We start from the raw sequence: 26,398 nt of genomic DNA, 5'->3' as shown, positions 1-26,398 counted from the left end.
TTGCATACATGGTATATGATTTCTTTTAATTCACTTCTATTTCACCGTAAGTAAAAATTTTAAGTTCATTTGGCCCCCGGCACCACCAAAAAATTTAAACACGGATCCCCAAGCATTCCTTTTGATACTATGCATACACTCTTTTGACAGCCGAGATAAATATGTCTTATTTCAGTTTACAATCAAACAGAGACTGGTAGAGCCAAAATTTCTTTTAACAAATTAAACAATGAAATCTTTAGACACTTTTTCTCTTCCCCTTTCCCTAAAGTTAAAACCAGATCTCCACTGCCCTCCAAAACTCCCTAAAAAAATTTCTTTGCTCCTCAAAATCATTCTCAGGAATTTACAGTTTTTTCTTTTTATCATTTTACAAAACATACTGTCTTTTGATTTCCTTTGCTAATAACCATGAATAGATTGCCAACTTATCCATAATTAAAGAACATTTCAGAGAAGGATATCTTTGCTTAAATGTTGTTCTTTTTAATAGAGGCTCTATCATTTACTTCCCTGCTGACGCTACCGTTAATCTGTTGTCCCTATCCTGTAGATGATTGTGACGTGAATCTTCTGTAAGCGATTCCTAATTTTAAAGCAACGTTTCCTTGGTGGAAAAATCTATACAATCTTTGGAGATGATATTAATCGCCATTTTGCCGCCAAACAGAATCAATAATGTTAAAAACTGGCAATGAAGATGATATATTAGTCCCTGGATTACCAATACCAGCTGCAATTTCTGCTCAACAGACCAGCCAAAAAGGCGAACGGACCTTCATGGTGAAGGTTCAACGGACCTATGAAGAACCTGCTAAAAACAAAATTAGAGAAGAAAGGAACTACAACGTCAAAATTTATAAGTTAAAATTAGAACTGACGACTTTTCAATATGCCCAAGTAATAGTAGGTCAACGAAAATTATTAGCTTGGCAGTTTCGCATAATGAGGCAATATAAAATTTTTGTCACTGAGGTCAACCTAGGATAGACCGTAATGAAACTTTCATGAATGGATAAATTTTTACAGGATCTCATACAGTAACGTTCTAGATTAGGGTAAAAGGTGTGGTAAAATTCTAGTCTAGCTACTTTTTGGTATCTTTGAAAGGGGTTAAGTTAGGAAATGAAGCTTTCAAGAATGGGTCCATAGACTGAAGTAGCCTAGGCTATGTCCTGGTGAGGTATTTTGAAGTATCTATGGATTCAAAATTTCAATAGGTATAGACCTGTTATTTAGGCAAATTTGAGGGCCCTCTAGAGAGAAGGAGTGGAGGTAGGTATAGGTTCTTTAAAATAGCTGGTAATTTTTTACCAAATCATATTATTGACTTACAAATAAAGTAAATATAGACCACTAGATGCCTTTTTTTATGCTCTTTAGAAACATAATAATCATTTTTGTCAGAAATAAATCTTAGCCCCCACCCCTATATATATACCAACTCAGGGTATATATTTGCACATTAGTTGGGTTAGCCTACCTACATATGACAATATAGAAACTTTTTTTTATATCTGAGCAATAGAATGTTGTCATTTACTCTTATATAGAATGCAGTATAAAGTCAAACAGAAGACAATATCATGCTTTCTCCTATTATGTAGAATGATAAAGTCATACAGATGACTTTATGCCTCATTCTTCTATAGGCCTAGAGAAAACATAAATAAAGTCATACAGATGACTTTTTATACCTCATTCTATTTTAAAGCAAGCAAAAATAAAGCCATACAGATGAATTTTTATGTCTTACACTATTAGCCTATAGGCTAGAGCAAACATGAATAAAGTCATACTGATGACTTTTTATATCTTACACAATTATAGAGCAAACATGAATAAAGTAATGCAGATGGCATTTTATACCTTGTACTATTTATGGCAAACATGACCAAAGTCCTACAGATAACTTTTTAAACTTCATACTTTTATGGAGCAAACATGAATAAAGTCATACAAATGACTTTTTATACCTTGTATGTTTGTAATTATATATTTCTATTTCTAGAGAAAAGATGGAGAATGATATAAAGTTTTCTGTATGACTTTTTAAACATCAAATCATTGTAGAGAAGTACAAATAAAGTTATACAGAAGACTTTTTGGCTTTCTTATTTAATATATGATCCACAAAAATGTCATGCAGAAGAAATTATATTACCCCACTGATACATAGAGAAAACAACAAAAAGTCATATGTAAGAATTTTTTCATGTTTGCTCTATAATATTATGAGGTATAAAAAGGGGATACCACCAGATGGCTAATTTGAGAGTGTATATATATACAAATTTTTAAATTAGTCAACCAGTATTTTAAGCCTAGGAGTCCAGCTGGACAAAAAGAAACATTAAGAAAACAATTCTTACTCTGTATTATGTAGAATAATCCTGGTTAACACATTTTACAGGGAGCACTTTTAACTTCACTTCTGTCCTGGTTTTTCCAGTTTTTCTAAGAAATTCATGATTTTCTTAGAGCCTATATATTCACAGAATAGCCTATATACCCCCACCCCTCTAATGTATAAATATATACCTAGAATTGCATCCTCAATCTAAATACAACATCCATTTGCATCACAAATGAACTTTACTCTCATATTAGCCTTGTGGTGGATGTCCTATAAAAAGTCTTCTGTAAGACTTTATTTATGTTTGCTCTATAATAGTATGAGGTATAAAAAGTCATCTGTAAGGCTTTATTTTTGTTTGCTCTATAATATCAAGAGGTATAAAAAGTCATCTGTATGACTTCATTTAAGTTTGCTCTATAATAATATGAGGTACAGTATAAAAAGTCATCTTTAAGACTTTATTTAAGTTTGCTCTGTAATAGTATGAGGCATAAAAAGTCATCTGTAAAACTTTATTTTTGTTTGCTCTATAATAGCAGGAGGTATAAAAAGTCATATGTGTGACTTTATTTAAGTTTGCTCTATAATAGTATGAGGCATAAAAAGTCATCTGTAAGACATTATTTAAGTTTGCTTTAGAATAATATGAGGCATAAAAAGTAATCTGTATGACTTTATTTAAGTTTGCTCTGTAATAGTATGAGGTACAGTATAAAAAGTCATCTGTATGACTTTATTTAAGTTTGCTTTATATTAGTATGAGGTATAAAAAGTCATCTGTAAAACTTTATTTTGTTTGCTCTATAATAGCAGGAGGTATAAAAAGTCATCTGTATGACTTTATTAAAGTTGGCTCTATAATAGCATGAGGCATAAAAAGTCATCTGTATGACTTTATTTAAGTTTGCTTTATAATAGTGTAAGGTATAAAAAGTCATCTGTAAAACTTTATTTTGTTTGCTCTATAATATCAGGAGGTATAAAAAGTCATATGTTTGACTTTATTTAAGTTTGCTCTGTAATAATATGAGATATAAAATGTCATCTGTATGACTTTATTTATGTGTGCTTTATAATAATGTGAGGCATAAAAAGTCAACTGTAAGACTTAATTTTTGTTTGCTCTATAATAGTAGGAGGTATAAAAAGTCATCTGTGTGACTTTATTTAAGTTTGCTTTATAATAGTATGAGGTATAAAAAGTTATCTGTATGACTTTATTTAAGTTTTCTCTGTAATAGTATGAGGTACAGTATAAAAAGTCATCTGTATGACTTTATTTAAGTTTGCTTTATATTAGTATGAGGTATAAAAAGTCATCTGTAAGACTTTATTTTTGTTTGCTCTATAATAGCAGGAGGTATAAAAAGTCATATGTATGACTTTATTTAAGTTTGCTCTGTAATAGTATTATTTAAAAAAAACTACGTTTTCTAAAGAGTTAAAGAGGCTGAGTTACAAGGTTGAACCTTAAAACGTACAGGGATTAGGAGGAACAGTTGGGGGCTGCCGCCCCCAAACCCCCTGCTTTTGCAGCTGTTAAATAAAAAAAAAAGTTTTTTAAACTGAAAGTAAGGAGCAACATTAAATCTTAAAACGAACAGAAATTACTCCATATATGAAAGGGGCTGCGCCCTCCTCAACGCCGCGCTCTTTATGCTAAAGTTTGACTTTCTCACAACTCTTTTTTTTAAACAATAAAAACTTTAGCGTAAAGAGTGAGGTGTTGAGGAGGACACAGCCCCTTTCATATACGGAATAATTTCTGTTTGTTTTAAGATTTAATTTCACTCCTTACTTTCAGTTTAAAAACTTAATACTTTTATTTAAAGGCTGCGAAAGCAGGGGTTTGGGGCGGCAGCCCTCAACTGCGCCTCCTAATCCCTGTACGTTTTAAGGTTCAACCTTGTAACTCAGCCTCTTTAACTCTTTAGAAAACGTAGTTTTTTTTCAAATAATTTCTGCACGTTTTTGTACAGTTTATTACTTATTATTGCTTGACTAACTGTTAGCTGATTGTGTCAGGAGTAAAAGTTGGGGGGCTGCCACCCCCCTAACCCCCTGCTCTTGAACATTCTTGTGTTAACGCTTTTAATTCCTGAATACTCAAATCATGTCATACAGGGTGCCTCCTAATCCCTGTACGTTTTAAGGTTTGAACTTGTGACTCAGCCTCTTTAACAGCCCCCCAACTGTGCATCCTAATCCCTGTACATTTTAAGGGTCGACCTTGTAACTCAGCCTCTTTAACTCTTTAGAAAATGTAATTTTTTTCAAATAATTTAAAAAAGAAACTGAGTTTCTTTTTTAAACTTTCAATTCAGTATATGAAAAGTTTCCTAAAAAATTTCATCTGATGGTGAATCGAACCCGGGTCTTCCGCCTGACAGTCAGGAGTATCGACCTCTGTACTAAAGAGGCACAATTGTAATTGTTTTTTAGTAAGTGGAATGTATTTTTGACGCAAGCAAATCCCCACAAAACTTGATATTTGGTTTTTGGAAAACAGGGAAGGAGTGATCAGATTGAGCTGAAATTTCGAGGATAAGCTCCCAGGCCCCAGGAAAGCTTATCCTCTAAATTTCAGCCCGATCAGACAACGTTAAAGGGGGGGCTGTGGTGGGAAAAATTAACATGGGCTCTTATAGGAAAACAAGGTTTTTCATAAATGTAAATTCGGGGGATAATTTTTTTGGTCTGAAAATATCAAAAGGCCCTAACAGGCCGAATTCTGCTTCGAATGAGTCCTCATTCACCCGGATCAGTCGCCAACTGTGGCCTGTAGGCGTGGCTAAGAAAAAAAAATTTTTTTTTTGAACTTTAAGTGGCTATATTTGGTTTTTGGAAAACAGGGAAGGAGTGATTGGATTGAGCTGAAATTTCGAGGATAAGCTCCCGGGCCCTATGAAAGCTTAACCTCTAAATTTCAACCCAATCGGACAGCGTTAAAGGGGGGCTGTGGTCAGAGGCTTGAAACTTCCGGCCCACTTTTACCCATGAAGATAAAATCGGAGGGGGGTGAAATTTTGCACGTTTCTTAGTTTGAGCTTGGGCTACGAAATGGGATTACTGCTGTCTCTCTGCAACCGCTAGACCAGAAATCGCTTAACATTGTGGTGGGTCGCCTCTTTATAGAGGCACAAGTGTGCCTCCTTGATGAGGTATAAAAAGTCATCTGTATGACTTTATTTAAGTTTGCTTTATAATAGTATAAGGCATAAAAAGTCAACTGTAAGACTTTATTTTTGTTTGCTCTATAATAGTAGGAGGTATAAAAAGTCATCTGTGTGACTTTATTTAAGTTGGCTTTATAATAGTATGAGGTATAAAAAGTTATCTGTATGACTTTATTCATGTTTGCTCTGTAATAACAGGAGGCATAATAAGTTATCTGTATGACTTTATTCATGTTTGCTCTGTAATAGTAGGAGGCATAAAAAGTCATCCATAAGACTTTATTTTGTTTGCTCTATAATAGCAGGAGGTATAAAAAGTCATCTGTGTGACTTTATTTAAGTTTGCTCTATAATAGTATGAGGTATAAAAAGTCATCTGTATGACTTTATTAAAGTTGGCTCTATAATAGCATGAGGCATAAAAAGTCATCTGTATGACTTCATTCATGTTTGCTCTGTAATAACAGGAGGCATACAGTCATCCATATGACTTTATTTTGTTTGCTCTATTATAACAGGAGGCATAAAGTCATCTGTGTGACTTTATTTAAGTTTGCTCTATAATAGTATGAGGTATAAAAAGTCATCTGTGTGACTTTATTTAAGTTTGCTTTACAATAGTATGAGGTATAAAAAGTTATCTGTATGACTTTATTCATGTTTGCTCTGTAATAACAGGAGGCATAATAAGTCATCTGTAAGACTATTTTGTTTGCTCTATAATAGAAGGAGGTATAAAAAGTCATCTGTAAGACTTTATTTTTGTTTGCTCTATAATATCAGGAGGTATAAAAAGTCATCTGTATGACTTTATTTAAGTTTTCTCTATAATAATATGAGATATAAAATGTCATCTGTATGACTGTATTTAAGTTTGCTTTACAATAGTATGAGGTATAAAAAGTTATCTGTATGACTTTATTCATGTTTGCTCTATAATAACAGGAGGCATAAAAAGTCATCTGTATGACTTTATTTAGGCTGCTCTTTATATGAAATCATGTAGGACTAGGCTATAAAAAGCCATCTGTATGACTTTATTCATAATGCTTTATAGTAGAATGATATACTAAAAAGTCATCTGTATGACTTCATTTAGACTGCTTTTTGTTATTTGCTCTGTGTATCAGTAGGGTAGGCTAATATAATTTCTTCGATATGACATTTTAGTTGATCATATATGAAATAGGAAAACCAAAAAGTCTTCTGTATAACTTTATTCATACTTCTCTATAATAATTTGCTGTTTAAAAAGTCATACAGAAGACAATATCATTCTCCATGTTTAAAGAAAACACAATATTGTCTTTTGTTTGACTTTATAGTACTTTCTATATAAGAGTAAATGACAATGTTTGTGTCTTAGAGTATAAAGAATCAATGACTTTAATAGTCAAACATTGCTCACCCCATTAGGGGGGTAAGGGGGGGGAGTTTAATCTTACCTCTCATTTACATCAGAAATAAAATTTACCCCCACCTTCTAATATGCAAATATATACCCTGAATTGGTATATATAGGGGTGGGGGTAAAATTCATTTCCGACAAAAATGATTATTATATTTGGAAAGAGCATAAAAAAAGGCATCTAGTGGTATTTTTATTTTATTTGTAAGTCAATAATATGATTTGATAAAAATTTACCAATAGCCTACCTTCCCAGGACATACTTTGGTAAATTTTTACCAAATCATATTATTAACTTACAAATAAAGTGAATATACCACTCGATGCTTTTTTTTATGCTCTTTCCAAATACAATAATCATTTTTGTCTGGGAAATGAATTTTACCCACACCCCTATATATATCAATTCAAGGTATATATTTGCACATTAGGGGAGGGGGTGGCAAATTTTATTTCTGATGTAAATGGGAGGTAAGTTTAAACTTTACTCCCACCACCCTAATGTGCAAATATATAGCCTGAATTGGTATAGGCTATAGGAGTGGAGGTAAAATTTATTTCCAACGAAAATGATTATTATATTTGGAAAGAGCATAAAAAAAGGCATCGAGTTGTATATTCACTTTATTTGTTTGTCAGTAATATGATTTGGTAAAAATTTACTCATACTTTAGCCTGTAGGCCCATCTCTGGAAGTTCCATTTTCCTAACCTAACCCCTTTTCAAGATAGCCAAAAGTAGCTAAAGTAAAATTTCACCAAACATTTTACCTAGATTTTTGGTTATCAGTTTCTTTTCCTCTGGCTTTAGTTCTGAAAAATGTAATTCTGGTTATTTGAATAGAATTTTAAGCCATATCAATGTTTGTTTTTTTTGTTCAGAATTTAGGAAATGTATTTGCATATCTTTAAAACTTTATAAATTAGGATTGAGCAAAGTTGTGAAGCTGAAAACAATTTTGTTGTACTTCATTTAAGCAGAAGATCTATTTTGCAAGGTTCCATTTTTATAACACACAGATTTTTAAGCTCATCAAAGGTCAGGACTCTCTAGAGAGAGAAGGAGTCTAGGTAGGTAGGCTACTTCAAAATTCCTTCATGGGACATACTTTAGCCTGTAGACCCATTGCTGAAAGTTTCATTTTCCTAACCTAACCCCTTTCCAAGATAGCCAAAAGTAGCTAAAGTAGAATTTTACTGTACCTACCTCCATTCCTTCTCCCTCTAGAGGGCAGTGACCTTTATAAATGTGTGTGTTATGAAAATAAAACCTCACAAAACTGATTTTCTGCTTAAAAGAAGCACAAGAAAACTTTTCAGCTTCACAACCTTGCTCAGTCCCAATTTGGAAGGTTTCAAAGGTCTGCAAATACATTTCCTAAATTTAGAAAAATATCATTGATAATTACAATGATTTATCATTGATATATGACTTAAAATTATGTCACTGGGTAACAGCTAAAAAATTGCCAGGGGTTTCTCAACTGATTTAGACTAATTTTGGTTTTTGAGTCCAAATATTGCATTCATTTTGCTCTATGAGGTCAACTTTTTGAGATACAGCCATAGGCCTACCTGACAAGCTGTATATATGCTAATGTCAGGGGTTTTGAGTTCAATCATGTTTTGAAGAATATATCAAATTACAACATTATTTTATTTCTCTAAAGTAGCTGCATATGTGTATGCATGATTGCAAGGTTATTTAATTGACCATTAGCCAATCAAATTGATTCTAAATTTCATTGCTTAACATTAACCTGTATTTTTCTATTTCTTTCACTTGATTGATATGGCTTCAGAGCAAGGGTAATGCAGGAATGATTCTGACGTTTTCTGATGCATCTGCAGAGATTAAATGCTTTCAGTAGACTAGAGGAACATCACAGGATTTGCAAAGTGCACCCACGAGGCTTATTTTGAAGTCAAATTGGGTGAGCAAAATAAGTATTTGGCAATGCACACAGTGTGCAAGACAAATGTGGAATACCTCCAGCAGTGGACAAAGGATGCAAAAACATTGCTAAAGGTTAGGATTCTAATGGTTTGGAGGGAACTGTTAGACCATGCATTGGGTTGTTACTTCTGTTCCATCAATATTACTGGCATCAACAGGAAGAATTGACATGGCCTCCAGTACCCTAACCTTCCATCTGCCTGCCATCCAGTTGCTCACTGGGAAGAAATTCCTGTATCAGCATTCACAAAGCTTCCTGGTAGTGATGACAAGGCCACTAGTGCAGACAAGGGAGGATACACAGAAGAGATTTTTTCTGTAGGGAGGATATTTTTTGCTATATAAAATAAAAAATGGTCTGCAGCCCATTTCACAATGTGAGCTTGATGACCTGGTTTGGGATCTCAGCTTGTCAAAAACTTTCTCCAAGCTGTTGGCCCCCAGACTCAAAGAGAAAAATCTACTTGGTGAGGATATGCATATCAATTTATTTTTTAGAAGGCAGGAGGACTACATGGGCTACTTCTGCAAGAAGCAAGACACTGTGTACTGCCAAGATGTTGCTAGTCTTTTTGGAAAACTCAACACTCCTCAATTTGATCCAAGAGATTGACACTTCATTGACAGCAACAAATGCTTTTTGAAGTATGTATTCCTCTGCACCAGGAACCAGTTTGCCTCAATCCCTCTTATGCACTCCACAAATTTTAAAGAAAAATGTAAAGCAGTAAAGTATGTGCTCAACAAAATCCAATATGTGCAGCACCAATGGATTCTCTGCATTGACTTCAAGATGGTGAACTTTCTACTTGGTCAGCAGTCAAGGTTCACAAAGTACCCATGCTTTATGTGTATGTGGTAAATTTGAGATGGATCCCAGCCCTATGTAGAGAAAGAGTGGCCAGCATCAAAGCAGTTAGTACCTGGGGCAAGAAACATTATATACAAACTTCTTGTTGACTGAAAGAAGATATTGATCCCAAAGCTACACATGAAGCTTGGATTAACTAAGTAGTTCAAGCATGCTCTGGACAAGGATAGGAGTTGCTTTAACTACCTATCCCAAGCCATTCCACAACTGGCCATTAAGAAGCTGAAGACTGACATTTTTGAAGGCCCAAAGATACAACAGCTCAGAAAGGACACATAGTTTGAAAAATTCATGAACATGCTAGAGTGCTCTGCCTGGAAATTGGTTGTACAGGTGGTGAACAACTTCCTAAGGAACACAAAGGCAGCAAACCATGCCATACTCATCAGCAGCATGACAGAGGCCTTCCAAAAACTTGAGAGTTTAATGAGTATAAAGATACACTTCCTGTTCTCACACATGGAGAAGTTTCCTGAAAACCTTGGGGCATTGAGCAGCAAGCAGGGAGAAAAGTTCCATTATAGCTTGCACCTAATGAAGGAGATGTACCAGGGAAGGTGGGACACTGTCATGATGGTAGACTACTACTGGTTGCTGAAGAGACAACCCAGATGTTTTCATATTTCATCCTAGCTAAATTATATAGCCCACTGCAAATTTACCATGAAATTTAACCACCCACTAATGTGCATATATATACCCTGAATTGTTCATGGCAAAGTTTCAAATTGCAAATTTCAGTGCTATTTTTGTCAATGGCATTTGAAAAACTTGAAACAGTAGGAAAATGGTTTATATTTGAGTTGCCTAATAAAACAGGTTTGAATTGTTATAAATGAGTATTTTTGGAATTTATTACTCATAAACAACTTCACCCCTTTAAGGGCTCAAGATGCAACTAGCCCCAGAAGCAATTATTAAATTACAAAAGAGCCTAAAGCAAGGCATCAAGTGACATTTTCACTTTCATCTTAGTGAAATTATAGTGCCACCTAGAAATTTACCCAAAAAAAGAAACTTATAACTGAAAATTTGGGTAAAATATTGTTTTATCAAAATTTCATTAGGCAAAATTTTTACCTGTCAAGTAGATTTCTACTTGACCTGTCAAACAATGCAAATTTCTAAGACTTAAAAATCAGAAGAGAATTAACATGGAAGCTTGGCAGTATCTTCTCAAAGTATGTTTTTGGTCCTGGGTTCATTGCTGAAAGTTTCATTTTCCCAACCTAACCCCTTTCCAAGATAGCAAAAAGTAGCTAAACTATAATTTTACTAAAACTTGTTATCCTAAAATTGCAGCAATTGACAAGGAAAGATATTACAAAAAGAGTTCTTACTTCATTATATGAAAAAAATTGTAGTTAACACATTTTGACAGTACTTTCAATATATTTTACCCCTAAACCCCCCTAATGTGCAAATATATAGCCTTGATTATAGGCTATATTTCCAATAGGCCTACATTTTGCCATGTGCCTCTTTTCTTTCAACCTGTGTAGACCTGAAAGTTTCTGCATTGAAAAAATCAAGAAATGGATAAACCTTGTACCTGTGTCTACCTTGAGCATACCTTTTTTTTGCGAAGTAGGCTATAACTTTTATTACATAGACTATTAGAGGTTATCAAAGGTCAGTAGCCTCTAGAGGAAGAAGGAGTTAAGGTAGACGCTTCAAATTGTCTGTCCAGGAGTTCATAAAGATCCAAATCCAAGATCCAAAATAGCAGCTCTTAAGAAGAAAAAAAATATGCTAGAACACAATGAGAGAAATTTTTACAATGCTCATTTCTATAGTTTTGTTTGCATTTTTCAAAATTCATACCTAGCCCCTCTCTATTGGTTTTTTATAGCTCTAGGCTATGTAAAAATTACTAACCCCCTGCAATGAGGGAATTCCTACTTTATAATATGCAACAAATATTAATGAATCTTTTCTTTCTTTCTTTTTCATTTTATCTGTTTTTGAATCAATGTTCATTATTTATTATGTTATTTTTTAAATAAACTAGGGCTAATTAACACCATTAGAGGGGACAAGGGAAAAATTGTCAATAACACTAACAAAATAATAATAATTATAAACATAAATAAGCAATCTAAAAATGTACTTTTTTTTTGTTCCAGCATGTCTCCTTCTGAAAAGATGTTTTTCTGGACCTTTACCAAATTTTACTCTAATAAATTTTACCCCCATCCCTCCTGGCACTAGTTTAATGTTTGACCTCCTCAGAAAGAAATGCTTTAAATTCTTAAATGTGCTTTATAATTTAAAATATGTATTTATATCAATCCTGAAAATACTCTAACCTACTCCTATAGCCTACTAGTCAATTATATAGCTGAAATTATATGTTTTCCATATTTGACTCTTTTCATCAAATTAATTTGATGGCAAACAAGCAGCATCAACAGCTTCAGGAAATAAGAAAATTCTTGGGGAATATATATTCTGGGCTATATATTTAACCTTTAGTGTGTGAGTAAGATGAAGTGCTTTTAAGAAATATATAAGTAAGTATTTTAGAATTTTTTCAAGTACTTTCATTCTATGGAGATCAACAACTAAGCTAGCCGCCGCCCCCCTTAATGGGAAAATATATAGTCCAATATGAATATGTATTAGGGTGACCAGATCTTGTAGAGGGGAAATCGTTTTTTAGAATTTTGTTTGTTTTAACTACGTACATAAAAGGATTGCCCTTTCCAGATATTGAGATACCCAAAATTTTAGCTCTATCAAACAACGTTAACCCATGCTGTTTGTTGCTCAAAGTTTGAAAAAATTCCAAATTTTTGTCCAAAAAAGCTGACATATCAAGCCATAACTCCGGAATGGTAAATAATGAAAACCTGCTTAATATCTCAAAAGAAATCCAATATTGTTCTTCAAATTTCATATTCTATACATAATTGTTGTTATTTTAAGTCAAACCAATTTGCAACAGCCTGGTACCACACTAGGAGTGTACTTTGTGTATTTTGTCATTAAGTGATAGATTTTGATTTTTTTTTTTTTTTTTTTTTTTTTTTTTTTTTTTTTTAGTATAAAGCTGAAATGTAATAAAACAAAGAAATACTGTAAAACTAAAGTAATACAGTAATACTAAGTCTAATGACATTTTATTTTAAAATATAAAAGTTAGGTATATAATATGCACAAAAATGATACAGACACAGTGAAATCATGACTTGATAATTTTACATTGTTATTTTATCTATTCTAGAGCTTTTGTTAAAGTAGTTTTTGAAATGCCAGGATATAATACTTGGCTTTTGCTTACAACTTGCAGGACATATTGTTTTTCACCTTCATCTTTTGTCAGAACATTGTTAAAGTCATTTATTAATTTAACACCATGCTCAGCCACATCACTAACTGTTTTGACAATTTTCAATCCTTCTTGGAATCCATTATTTTGAGTTAGGTGTTTGGATGTTGTTTTAGAAAATCTGTTTATTTTATTAAGTCAGTCAACAAATGTAAATATTTCTTTGGTTAAGTAATTTACCAATCCTCCATCAATTACCTGTTTTAATTTTTCTTTCCTGTTTTGGGTTCACAACCCTAATGTTGCTCTGATGGTTCATCTGTGCTACTGAGTAATTTATTAGCCATTAACAACTTTTTGTTTTCTGTAATGGTGAGATAAAAAAAGATAATCCCAACAACTCTGCATTCAACTACTACAAATGGTTCGAAAATTGGGTCAGGGCTATTTCCGCAATGTCATTGTCACATTCTTTAGAGTCAAACAAACTATACAAAATACCTAAGTCTTGCTTTGGTGAAAGATGAGCATTTGGAGCATTAAACCAAGTAAGTAGTGTAGCATTATCTATTATATTTGCTTGTGCTTGCTTATGTATGCTTTTGCTTATATTGCTTGCTTGTGCTTATTATGTGCTTATTGTGCTTATTTTATTATAGGTGCTTGGGTCTAAATTAAACTATTGAATCAAAGAATTCTACATGGTGTCAGAAGTCATGGATATAAGTCAACCATCAATCAACTGGAACACTATTGATCTTGCTTCTGAATGGATCAAGTTCGAGAGTCATGCAACACTGATGTGCAAAGGTCCCCTTGCTGAAAAGTCAAAGAAAGTGCTATGTGCCTATCTTCTCATATGGGTTGGTAATCAAGGGCGTGAGATATTCAGCACATTTGAGCTCACAGAAGCAGATAAAGACAAATTCAAGGTGTATTTGAAAAAGTTCAGAGAGTATGCAGCCCCTAAGAAAAACCAAGTGTTCTCACGCTACATCTTCCAAAAGCGAGACCAAAGAGACACTGAAAATGTTGAGAAATACACAACAGAACTAAAAATTCTAGTCAAACCAGCTGGATATACTGATGAAAGTGAGATGGTGAGAGACAAAATAGTATGTGGAGTGACAAATCCTTGACTTTGTGAGAAACTCTTGGGAATTGGTGATAGTCTCACACTTACCCAAGCTGTCACAATTTCTCGTGCACATGAATTCACCCAAGCGCAACTCAAAACATTTGTACAGAAAGAAATCAAGCAAGAAGTGGATGCCATTTTAAAAAGCAAATACTATCCGTCTCATAAGAAAGCAGAGTGCTACTTCTGTGGTGGCACATACTCTCTCCAACACATATGCCCTGCTAAAGGAAAATCATGCTCAAAGTGCAAAAAGAGTAACCACTTTGCCAAAGTCTGCAGAAGCAAGGCAGTGAATGCTGTTGGCAATGGTGCAACAGAGAGCCCTAGTTTCACTAGTGAATTGCAAAATCAGGAAGAAAACAAGGTATTTCTATATGCAATTGGAAAAGACTCCAGCAGTGATGAAGTTTTTGCAAAAATATCTGTCAGTAGAGAGCTGAAGATCAAATTTAAAGTTGACACTGGTGCTCAGGTCAACATACTCCCATCTCAATACTTAAGTAAACTGTCAGAAAAGCCAAAGCTAACAAAAGCCACTCAACGATTCACCAGCTTCTGTGGGTCAGCCATACCCTACCTTGGGGTACGCAGCCTGTCACGAAACGAAAACAAAGACACAGCCTATCTGGACACCTCCCATGCAGCAAATCCGCATATTGATTCTTATCCAACAGAAGAAGCCCGCGAAATTGATCAGGAGTCACACAAAGAAGATGCGCCACTGTCGCCAAACTCATCACCAAACATCAGACCTGCCTCCCCGCGCCATGCGGAAGTTACACCACTCCTTTCTGTATCAGTGAACTTGCCCCGGACCCGCAGTGGCAGAGTGATTAGGCCAATAACACAGCTTGATATGTAGACTTTGTTAAGTGTGAAGAAGGGAGATGTAGCATTATCTATTATATTTGCTTGTGCTTGCTTATGTATGCTTTTGCTTATATTGCTTGTTTATGCTTATTATGTGCTTATTGTGCTTATTTTATTATAGGCGCTTGGGTCTAAATTAAACTATTGAATCAAAGAATTCTACAAGTTGTAAGTAACTAGGAATATAGATAGGGCATACACAGGACTTTTTTTCTTAGAAATCTTAAATTGACAGCAAAAAAAAGAACATTTTAAAGCAGTAAATAGCCTTTCCCATCCAACTAGCAGGATCAATGGCTCCTGGGGTTCTAAGACCCACAACATTGCCATGCAAAGATCCAGCAAATACAAGAACCAACTGCAATAGCTCTTTGTAGTCACCTCTGGGTGTCTCTCAGTTAATTTGGTTTTCAATTCAGCAGAAACATTTGCGATTACTTCTGGAGTTACCTGCTTTTGTACTTGATTGTCACAGCTACCTGTGTCGTATTTTCCTTTGTCTATCTTGCGTCAAGCAGTGAGGAATCTCTTAAAAATGTCTGGATGAGGCCCATTGGTTGATCCCTTAGCCTCTTCCTAGCTCTGTTATGCATTATGGGTTGGCTCCTCATTTGTAATATAATATTTGAAGACATGAATATGTCGTGAATCAGGGATAACAAGCTGAAGATTACTTGTGCAGGATGATGACTACTGATGACACAAGAGTATAGCCAATTGCTGAGAACCATGTTCTGTCTATGATGGTGACATAGACAGAAACTTTTTCAAAGTTTCCATTCAAAAAGATCCCAGGAACTTTTTTCTGTCTGACTGTAAATTGCAGCATGAGAGGTAACAATGTTTAAAGACCAAGATCATATTAGCAATGGAGTGATGGATTCAAACGTTTTTAACTGGACTCATTGGTTAACGTTGTTGTAGCACAGTGGACTGATGCTCTGGCCAGTGTTTTAAAATTACTGTAAAATAAAAACTGGGTAAGTAGAATTAATAAAATAAGGTAAAATTGGTACAAATATGATAAAATTTGCAAAATAAGATAAAATGAGTTACTCTCTTGGAGATACAAGGTAAAATTGGTGTTTTAGAGTTAACCTGTAGCTACAAGACCAGTTGAGCATTTCTTTCTATGCATCACACATCTTTCAATGACATTTTTTAATGATTCTGATTTTATGGGCTTAAAAAAGGTAATGCCCCTTTATCAGTTATGATTAGAACCTCAAGAACATTTTGTACCTTATTTGCATAATTTACGTCAAATTCCACCCTTGCATAGCTGATTAACGCTACTTTGGCAAAGGCAATGCAAAGGCAATCTAACTGCCTATATGCAATTAGCTCACACATCCAAAGCATGAAATCAGCAGCATTTCAAAGTTTTCCTCTGAGAATTGTTTGTGCCTTTGAGTGATTAAACAAAAAAAAAGCAGGTTGTTTCGACTGAAAGTAAAGATCAACATTAAAACTTAAACGAACAAAATTTATTACGATATGGGGAGGATACCCCTCCACAATACTTTGCTCATCATGCTAACGTTATTTAGAATGTTCAAAAAGCTATCTTATTCCAAGTTAACAAACCTCGTTTTTCACTTTTTGTTTGTAAAGGATTGGGATGCAAAATCATGCTTTAGTGAAAAGAGCAAAGTATTTAAGAGGGGACATCTCCCACATCCCACCACTGAAAATTCCCACAGAGAAAATTTGCCTCTAAAAAAATGTCTGTTTACTTTCCAATAACAAATGCTTTGTCTAAGCAATAGGCAACAGGCTTTTCTTTTTTGAATTAAGTGAAAAGTTTAACTGAAAGTAAGGAATGACACTAAAACTGAAAACAAACAGAAATTATTCCATATATGAAAGGTGCTGTTCCCTCCTCAACGCCTTGCTCTTTACACTAAAGTTTGACTCTTTGTCACAACTCTACTTTTTAAAACAATGAATTAAAAAAAACTCTGAAAAATAAGCTTTTCAATGAAAAGTAAAGGCCATTTTAAACTTAAGCTCAGCAGATATAAATACCTGTTAAAATTCAAACTCAAAACGACCAGAAATTATTATTAAAAAATAAGTTAAATCCAAAACGAACAGAAATTAAATTAACAATCATGGCAAAAAGCATACAACAAGTAATCATATAAATGAATAAATAGTTATTAAAGTGAGTAATTCTTAGATTGAATATAAAATCGAGCTTAAAACGAAAAAAAAATATTTTGCTATTGAAGTATTAATGAAACTTAAAACAAACAGAAATTAAATAAACAACCAATGCGATCGAACATACAATATATACTAATGTAAATGAATAAATAAATCTTAAAACGAGTGAAGCGGAAATTGAATATGCAAATCAAGCTTGATACGAACAAAAACACTACAAACAAGAGTTTGGGTATCGCCTCCTTCTCTCACTGTAAAAGTCTAAAACCTACTGCGTCATTGGCACTTCATTGAAAACTATATATGTCTTGAACAGTCTTGGAAAATATAAAAAACATCAAATGGAATTTTTCTTGTATAATATACTAAGTTTTTCAAATCAATCAGTGCTAAATTATATAATACTGTATTTTACTTTCCATTTTTAATGCTGTAAAAACTAGAAAAGAAAATACCTAGACTTTAATTCGATTTCGGTGAAGTACCAATGACACAGTAGTCTTTAGTTTTTTTACAGTTAAGGAAGGGGACATTTTAGGGGTCTTGAACAATTTTAGAAAGAACTAATAAATTAAACCGAGTATTCAATGTATAATGATATTAATTGCTGAAAGCTCATCAGTTCAAAATTTTACTGTAATTTTAATGTTTATTTTCAACATTAAGTACAAAAGAAAATATTTGCAATACAATTCGTTTGCAGTGAAGCGCCAATGATTCAGTAGGCTTTTGGTTTTTATTTACAGTTAAGGAAGGAGACAGTACCCAAACTCTTGTTTGTAGTGAAACTGTATTCGTCTTGTACAACTTTAGAAAGATCTAATAAATTAAACTGAATATTTGATGTAAAATGATATTAATTACTGAAAGCAGATCAGTTCAAAATTTTCCTGTAATTTTGATGTTTATTCAAAATTGAATGGAGGGCAATCAGCCCCCCCCCCAAACCTAGCATTTCCCAAAACACATCCGATCAAAATTTTAAGAGAGTTTGTTTTGTTCAGCATTGTTGAAAGGTCCAGTAATTATGTCTTTGGGGATGTCAACCTCCCCACAGTCCTTAGGACAAGGGCTGTAAGTTAGGCCATTCATTCATTGTTTACATATAGTAGACGTATGTTATTGACAAGGTATGCATGTTTGAACTTTACTTTCCAAAAAGACAAAGGGCATTCTGGTGAGCTTTTCAGAGAATATTGAGGGAGGTGTTGAACTAACTCAAAACACGTTAGGTGTATATGGATTGTCAAAAGGATGTAACACAGGAATAGCTGAGTATATTAATTTGGAAAATTCACGAAATGATAAGAGGGGTGATCAAAAAGGTAATATTTGCATGCTACTAATACTACTACAAGTACCACCACTACTAATACCCCACTACTCAATTTACAGTATAGAGGGGACATTTGAACAAAATTAAAAGACGCTATGTACATGCACATTGTCAAAATAGCACATATCAAGAATTGATTTGTGTATTTAGTTGGAAATTTCAGAGTGTGCCTAAAGGGGAACATCATCTCACCAAAAGGCAATATATGTACACTACTGCCAATACTACTGTTACTGCTACATTTACTACTACTACTACTTTTATGGCAAGTACTTGTATAGTCAGTAGCATTAAGATGACATTTTAATAAATCATGTGTGTATGAGGGTTATTAAAAGTACATCAGTATTGTCATAGAACGGGCCAATTGTATTAAGTTGAAATTTACAGGACTTGATGAGAGGGATGTTCTACTGACTAAAAGGCAATATGTTAATACTACTGCTGCTAGTAGTACCGCTATTCAATACTATTACTGGTAATATTATACTACTGCTATGACTACTATTACAAGTATGGCTTAAAACTATGGCTCAAAATTATGGCTTAAAACTATCAAAATTATCAAGGAATTTGGAGGGGGGAAGGTGAACTGAATCACGACACGCCGTCTGTATGCAGGTTGTCGAAAGGGTGTAACAGCAATATCTTAGGAAGAGTTTGGTGTATGAAGTTGAAACTAACGGCTTGTTGTGAGGGACATTGAACTAACCAAAAGAAAACATTTGTATCCTAATGCTAGCGCTTCTACTCATACTACTACTACTGTTACTATTATTACTACTTCTATTACTACTAATGCCGCTAAAGTTTAGGTGACTACTATTAATTCTACTGCTACTACTACTACTACCACTACTATTATTAAAACTAAGGGCATTAAGGCGAAAATTTTTGGACATATAGAAACAGTATGGAACTTATTCACACTGCCCACACAGGTTGTCAAGCGGGCGTATCAAAAATGCTTCAGGAACTGTTGATGGTATTAAGCTGAAATTTTCAGCGTCTGTTGAAGGAGATGTTAAGAAACCAAAGGTGCCATGTGCTTGCTGCTACAACTATTGCTACTGTGCAGGCTAAGGGTATTAAGGTGTAGCTTTTAAGGAATATTTTGGTGGATGAGGAACTAAATCAAAACCAACTATGAGCATGTGGACTTTCGAAAAGGTGACAAAACAATATCTGAAGAACTACTTATATTATTAAGTTAGACCTTTAAGGGGTAAGTTGTGGGGGATTTTGAACTAGCCAGAGGGCACTATTTATATACTTTTAATACTACCACTACAGTTACTGTACCTAATGACATTAAGGGTATTAAGATGAAGCTTTTAGGGAACGTTTAGGAGGAGCTTCAATTAAACCAAAAAAATACTATTTGTGTCGGGATTAAAATTTGCCGAAAGAAATAGCAAGAAAGAAAACTGTTGAAAAAAAACACCACTCTATAATAGCTATAAATATCATTGAAACTTTTAAAGAAGCTAATTCGATTCAAAATTAAAAGTTCTAGTGGCCATTTTTAGAGTAAAAAGAGATTGGAGGGCAAGCAACCCTTCTCTCAAGCCCGTTCATTTTCCAAACGCATCCAGCTAAAATTTGAGACGACCATTTTGTTCTGAATAGTAGAACAGTCCAGGAACTATGCCTTTAGTGATATTGAGCATGTCAATCCCCCAGAATTATGCAATTGACCCATTATGCTTTGAAACTAAATTTTGCTTTAAACTAAATAAAAAGGCATTGTGTTTATGCTTGCCTATAAGAAAGCTTAGTAATATATCAAGCACGACTGGGTACTCTTACAGTTTAAATAAATAAAAAGAGTGTAAGTGTATCCGGTTGTCAAAGAACAAAGATAGAATCTTTTGGGAATGGTATTAAGTTCTATTTTTCTGGTCAACTTCAGGAGTTATAAAATTGAATTAAAAAATACTGTTTATTTCAGGATTAAAAATTGTTGAAAAGGTTTCTCTAACATACAATTAGAAACCAAACTATGGATTTTCATAGAAAAAACCGACAAGATATAAGAAAATAAAAATATGAAAAAGACTGACAATAAAAAATGTAAAAAAAAAATAAATTAAAATACTTTTTCCTCCAGAAAACACGTTTTCAATGAAAATTAAAGAGCTCCATTAAGCCAAAAATGAGCTGAAATAATTCTGGTTATTTTGGGCTTAAGGGAGCTCTTTACTTTTCTTTGAGAAACTTGTTTTCTGAAAAAATTTTTAAATTAATTATGAACAAAGAAGCATTTAAGTCTTGTTTAGGTTAGCAAGGTTTAGTAATAAGAAGAGAATTTTTTAAACCACATTGGCGTGCCATAATCTAAAGAAAGAAAACGATCAAAAATTCTTTTAAGGCCAAACGAGAATACTGAAAAAACACACAAAACTAATATCCGTTGATGGTAGTTCTAATTTTTTGGATTTTTTGCAAATCGCAGATATTGGCAAATGACTCGCTTTATTGTTGTTAGGTATTTGTTTTAATTCTTATAGTTTTTGGCTGCAAGGTATCAGCTGCAAAAATGCAAAAATGCAAGGTATCAGCCATACTGGTATGCGTCCATGTAGTCAGCTGATGGAAGCTGTAGTAACTGAGAGGGGAAATTTCACACACAGTTTCAGGAAAAAATAAGACAAAGTCTCAGATAGATTTCCTTTTTAATTTGGGGACTTAATGCTGTGATTTGTTTGTATTTTTCAACATCCCTCTCAACATGTCCGGTTTCTTAATATATTGCAGTTCTTCCTTTTGATAAGCTGGTTGCATATAATTCCTATTGATTTAGTTTAACATACCCCTCAACGTTCTCTGTTTCACCTAAATACCCCTAGCCCTTTTGGGTACACCCAGTATCAAACATTTCCTCTTTTCCTAATGATAAATCATGCTTGTAAACACTGGGAAAATTGCTTAATTTACAGTTCTCGCCCCGGAGCTGTAGGGGACATGGTATCCCTGGAGGCATAGCTATTAGACCTGAACAAAGTTGACTATTTTGAACAAAATCACAATTTTGAAATTTTAGATCAGTGATGAGCAGAAAGGGCATCTAAAAAGTGACAGGAGGTGGGGGGTTGCCTTCCAACATCTCAATATACCTTGAAAGTTTCAACTTAATGCTCTCAGCCTCTCCTTAGATATTCCCTTTTGGCAACCATTAAACACATAATGTGTTTGGCATCCCTCTCAACAATTTCTTAAAGTTTCACCTTAATGCCTCAAGCCTTTTTGGAAACTCAGGATCGAACATGCCCTTTTTTCTAACAAAAAAATCTCATACGTTAGCAATGAACAACTTCCATAAGTTGCTGTTCTTGCCCCGGGGGTTGTTGTGGCGGGGGTATAGTAGAACTAAAGCCTCGACCCTTTGGACTATTTTTAAAAATAACTTCTATATCAAAATTTGTATCAGATGTACTTTGGAGAAAAGGGCTTGGGAGGGGGAGGGTGCGTTTCCCTCCAATTACTTATCATCATACTAAGTTATTTGTTTTCACAGAAACTAGGCAAATGCCTCTAAACTATCACACTCAGTCTTATCACCTATCTCATAGAGGGGTTTAGTTGAAGTCCTCTTCAGATTGCTAGGTACTTCAACGTTTTCAAAAATCATATTCATAATTCAATTTTTCTCAGCATAGAAAACCAAAATACTAAAAATTAAGTAAGTCAACTCAATTTAGACACCAGAACATAAGAACATAAGAGAATGGAAGATTACTATACTTGACCCCATGTTTACTGGTCAGCACATCTATTGGACTATTTGCTAAGCCCCAGGCTTACAAATGTGCACAACTCAACAAATGTGCGCATTAGCCAGAGCAACCAAAGAAGGTGCAACCATTTTTCAGAAGATGAAAAGGGGAACTGCTCTCTATTCATTGTAAACAGGATTTGACCTATCTTAGCCGCATTTTCAGGCTCAGTGGGTTCGAAGTTTCAACCCCATGTTTTCCTCGAGAACCCGCTTTGTGAAAACGCTTGATGCTCTAGACGAGAACAACCTGTGTTCGAACCCTCTGACCCGTGAACAACCCGTCTTCGAACACGGGTTGTTCTCGTCTAGTGCATCAAGCGTTTTCACAAAGCGGGTTCTCGAGGAAAACACGGGGTTGAAACTTCGAACCCACTGAAATTAGACGAAACTAGATGAAAAACCACAAACTTGAAACTAGACGAGAACAACCCGCGTTTGAACCCGCTGAGCCTGAAAACGCGGCTCCTGAATCATAATCAGTAAGGGAAGTAGTCATCAACCGGTTTTGTAACCTAACGTTTTTCTCTGCTGTCTAGGGTGCTATATTACTGGACATTGATGATGATACGGTTGCAGGAGGCTTTGTAGATGGTGGTGATGATCAAAGGTATTGGGTTGGAGGGATGAGCAGTTTCCATAAATGTACTGGTGGTGAGTTGTTTGTTTTGTATGTACCCAAGGTGTGATGACGAAAATTTTCTTGGTTATGATGAGGAAGGTGAAAAACGAAGTTTTGAAGGTAAGAAAAATGGTGGACAAAATTCGTGGATGTGAACAAGGTGACATTTAGTAATGATGATGTTACAAATACTGCTCCTAATACCACTACAAATATTACTTCTACCAAAAGGGCTAGCGTTGACTTTAAAAGCAGAAAATTCATCCATTTTCAGTAGGAAAGATTCTGTTGAGATACAGTTGCTCTTGGGTCTTTTGGAACTCTCTTTGGCCATAGCTGTAGTTGTATCTAGTTGCATTAATTATATTGATGTATCTTATTTTGGTTTATGTTGCCGTTGAATTTTTTTAAAAATCTTATTTGGTATAAAAATTGAAATATTTAAAGAAACTATAATGCCAATGTTGCTTTTACTAATTTTGTCTTTTAATAGTATTCCTTGTTTTTTTTTGTTTAATGAAATAAAAAAGTTGATCCGGTGCTATCCTCAATTCTGTGCTTACATGCATCCTGGCTGAGGGGAGGGCTACACGAATTCTCTCTTTGCTTTTGGTCCAAAGGATCCCACCCCCTTGTAAAAGTTGAAAGATAGTAAAGTAAAAAATATACTTTTTTTCTGATAACGTAACTAAAAGTTATTTATTCAATCTTAATTTCAGAAAATGGACATAGATGAGCTGGACGAGTTTGATTTACAAGAAATAGAAGCAGCTTTATATGCTAAGATTCATCATGAAATTTATGAAGAATCTTTAGGGCCAACAGAAGAAGCATCATCTATTGCATTATCTAGCTCTTGTATAACAGAATCATACACAGCAGAAGACAATTTTGTAGCGGTTCAATCTCATACAGCAGGATATTTTAGAAGTTTAGAAGAAGAGGCAATTTCTATAATTGAGGAGGGATCAAAATACTCAGTGCAATCCAAATGCATAACCTCTAGTTCCAAAGCGCCTACAATAACACTCTCTGACTCTGATGAAGATAGTGTCTGTATTTCTATACATGAGTCAGATAAAGACATAATCCATATTGATTCAGATTCAGATGTTTCTATTATATCAACAGAGGTGATAAATAAAAACGAACCATCGTTATTGAAGACAAGGACAGGAGTTTCTTCTTTTTATAAAAAAAAGGATGACGACCCGCTAACCAGTGGTGAAAGAAGTTTTCTAAGATTTCATTATGGATTTGAAAAAGATAAAACAGAATTGGCCAAAAACAAGAAGAAGAAACAACATGTTGTATTCGAATCTGATTCAGATGAAGAAATTCACATGCGCGACATAACAAATCTGGATTTAGATATATCTCTAAATATAGAAGGGATGCTTGAAAGTGAACACACTGATGTTTTAAGGAAAATTGACGCAATAGTAAACCAGTCAGTGCACGTTGAACAGCAAGATGGAGAAGGCGACAGAGTACCCAGAAGCTGGACTGATGACATGAAGCAATTCTACAATAATACAAAAGACTTATGTGATATTGATGCGGTTATTAGACAATTACCTAAAGGTTTGATAAATCTTTTAATGTGGTTCTAATAGTAATATTATAGCTAAAAAAAATGCTATCTTTAGTTTAATGTTCCAGTCATCTTTTATAAACTTAAAAAAAAAAAAATCTATTTAATGACAAAAAATATATTTTTTCTCTTTATTTTAGGTTAATAATATTTATTTAATGGAATTTACTCATAAAAGCATTAAATCAAGAGTTATTTGAAGGCTGTATCACTAACAAAGATTTGAGTGGAGACAAGTTGTTGGCCTGTATTAATTGAGCAAAGCTTTCTACAAAACCATTAAATTTTGCCTTTTCAGTTTGTTGTTGTTTGGAACATGCCAAAAGCCTATAGTGCGTATGGTTCTGTAGAGACTATGACAACTACTGTCTAAGCCTAACGTCTTTTGACACATAAAAGTCGGTAAAAATATTTCCTTTTGAAGTAAATTAGTTATACAAAATCTTAAGAGTTTTACTTTAAAGGGAAGAATATATGAATGGCAAATGATGGGTTAAGAACCTTTTCAGTAGGAAAACGACCTTCCCTATTCAATTGAGTCTGGTATTGAGACTTATAATTTGTGAATATTGAAGTATTTAAATGGAAAAAAAGGTTTCTTCTTTTGCCCAGGTATTGGACCAATTTTATATTTTAAAAATCCTAGTAATGTGTAGATTGCTTTAAATTTTTTATTACGTTTTTTGTTCCTATTGGTGCAGGTTACTGTTTGCCTACAATTGGTATCAAAAACTGTTGTTTACTAATTTATCACAAAAGTATGTTCTTATGGAATAAAAAGTAGACTTTTAGACAATCTTTGGCAAAAAAAAAGAAAAAAAAAACTGGACAGGCACACATGCTGAAACTGTTTTTGGAGAGAGTAGAAAAAAAACCCCATAAAATTAAAAATTAATTTGGAAAATAGAAGAAACTAGAAAATTCTGTAAAAAAAACTCAAGATTTTTGGGGAAGGGGAGTAGACCCAAAGCCTCCTCCGACCCTCCACCTTTGAATGTGTCAGGTAGTGAATGCAAGCTATGTTTTCAACTATATGTTCTGTTAAGCATAGGAATTGTAAAAAAAAAAATGAACCTTAGACATTGTAGAAAAGTATGGTTTGGTTCTTACTTAATCAAATGAAATTCTGTCATTCAGGGCTGTAGCTTCAAATCCACTGTACCTGAACCACTTATACACAATGGGTTGGTGATTTAATTTTTGTACAAAATGTATTCCTCTGGAAAGATTTACATAAAAGCCAGTTTAATTGTACACTCGTTTGAACTATTTGAGATAATAGCTCTTTTCTTTTATATATTTATTAGGTTTGCTCTTGTATGAAAAGTAAATTCAACAATCGCCTTCTGGACAAAATCTCTTTGATAGTTTTTAAGAAAGTATTTGAACCAGGTGACTGAAACTTCCAGGAATCCTCAATTATCAAATCCTCAAAATCTCTGAAAGTCTTATTCACCTTGCCCAACTATTTGCTTTAGATTATTAAGAACCAGCTAAAGAACTTACACTGTATTTACTGTTTTTTGACTACTGAGGAAAAACTTCTTTGAGACCCTTATCACATTTTTGGATTTCTAATTCTAATGAACAGACAAGACCTGATCTTTTTTGTATGTTCTGCTTTTCAGACAAAGAGCTATGGAAAATAGATCCTGCTGATAAATATAAAGATTTTAGGAGAAATAGGTATTTCAACACCTATAAAGGGCGATGTAGTAACTGTAATCAAGTTGGCCATCCATTTAGAGAATGCCCAGATCCGATCAAACCAATCATTTGCTCAATGTGTGGAGGTATTGGCCACAATCGATTCCAATGTCAGCTTGCATTGTGTTTACAGGTAAATGTTA

At 34.0% G+C, this 26,398-nt stretch overlaps 1 protein-coding gene across 6 annotated transcripts in view; it reads left to right on the top strand.

The window, feature by feature from the left end:
- The first annotated feature begins 848 nt into the window (after positions 1-848).
- The window catches only part of LOC148952277 (uncharacterized), a 36,165-nt gene continuing 10,615 nt past the window's right edge, over positions 849-26,398 (top strand). The window contains exons 1-3 of one of the 6 annotated variants that reach the window (XM_089089712.1): positions 849-906; positions 23,674-24,538; positions 26,177-26,388. In XM_089089712.1, the coding sequence (XP_088945838.1) occupies positions 23,677-24,538; positions 26,177-26,388 (1,074 nt within the window). In that variant the 5' untranslated portion in view covers positions 849-906; positions 23,674-23,676. Of the gene's footprint in view, positions 911-967; positions 1,066-23,673; positions 24,539-26,176; positions 26,389-26,398 lie in introns of those variants that run through there. The other 5 variants (XM_089089715.1, XM_089089714.1, XM_089089710.1 and 2 more) reach the window with 5 other exon arrangements.

Source organism: Artemia sp. Qi Xiang Cuo, chromosome 5 (genome assembly GCF_049724085.1).
Source record: "Artemia sp. Qi Xiang Cuo chromosome 5, ASM4972408v1, whole genome shotgun sequence".
Classification (NCBI taxonomy): Eukaryota; Metazoa; Arthropoda; class Branchiopoda; order Anostraca; family Artemiidae; genus Artemia; species Artemia sp. Qi Xiang Cuo.
The sequence above is the reverse complement of the archived record's forward strand: the minus strand, read 5'-3'. Positions and strand labels throughout refer to the sequence as shown.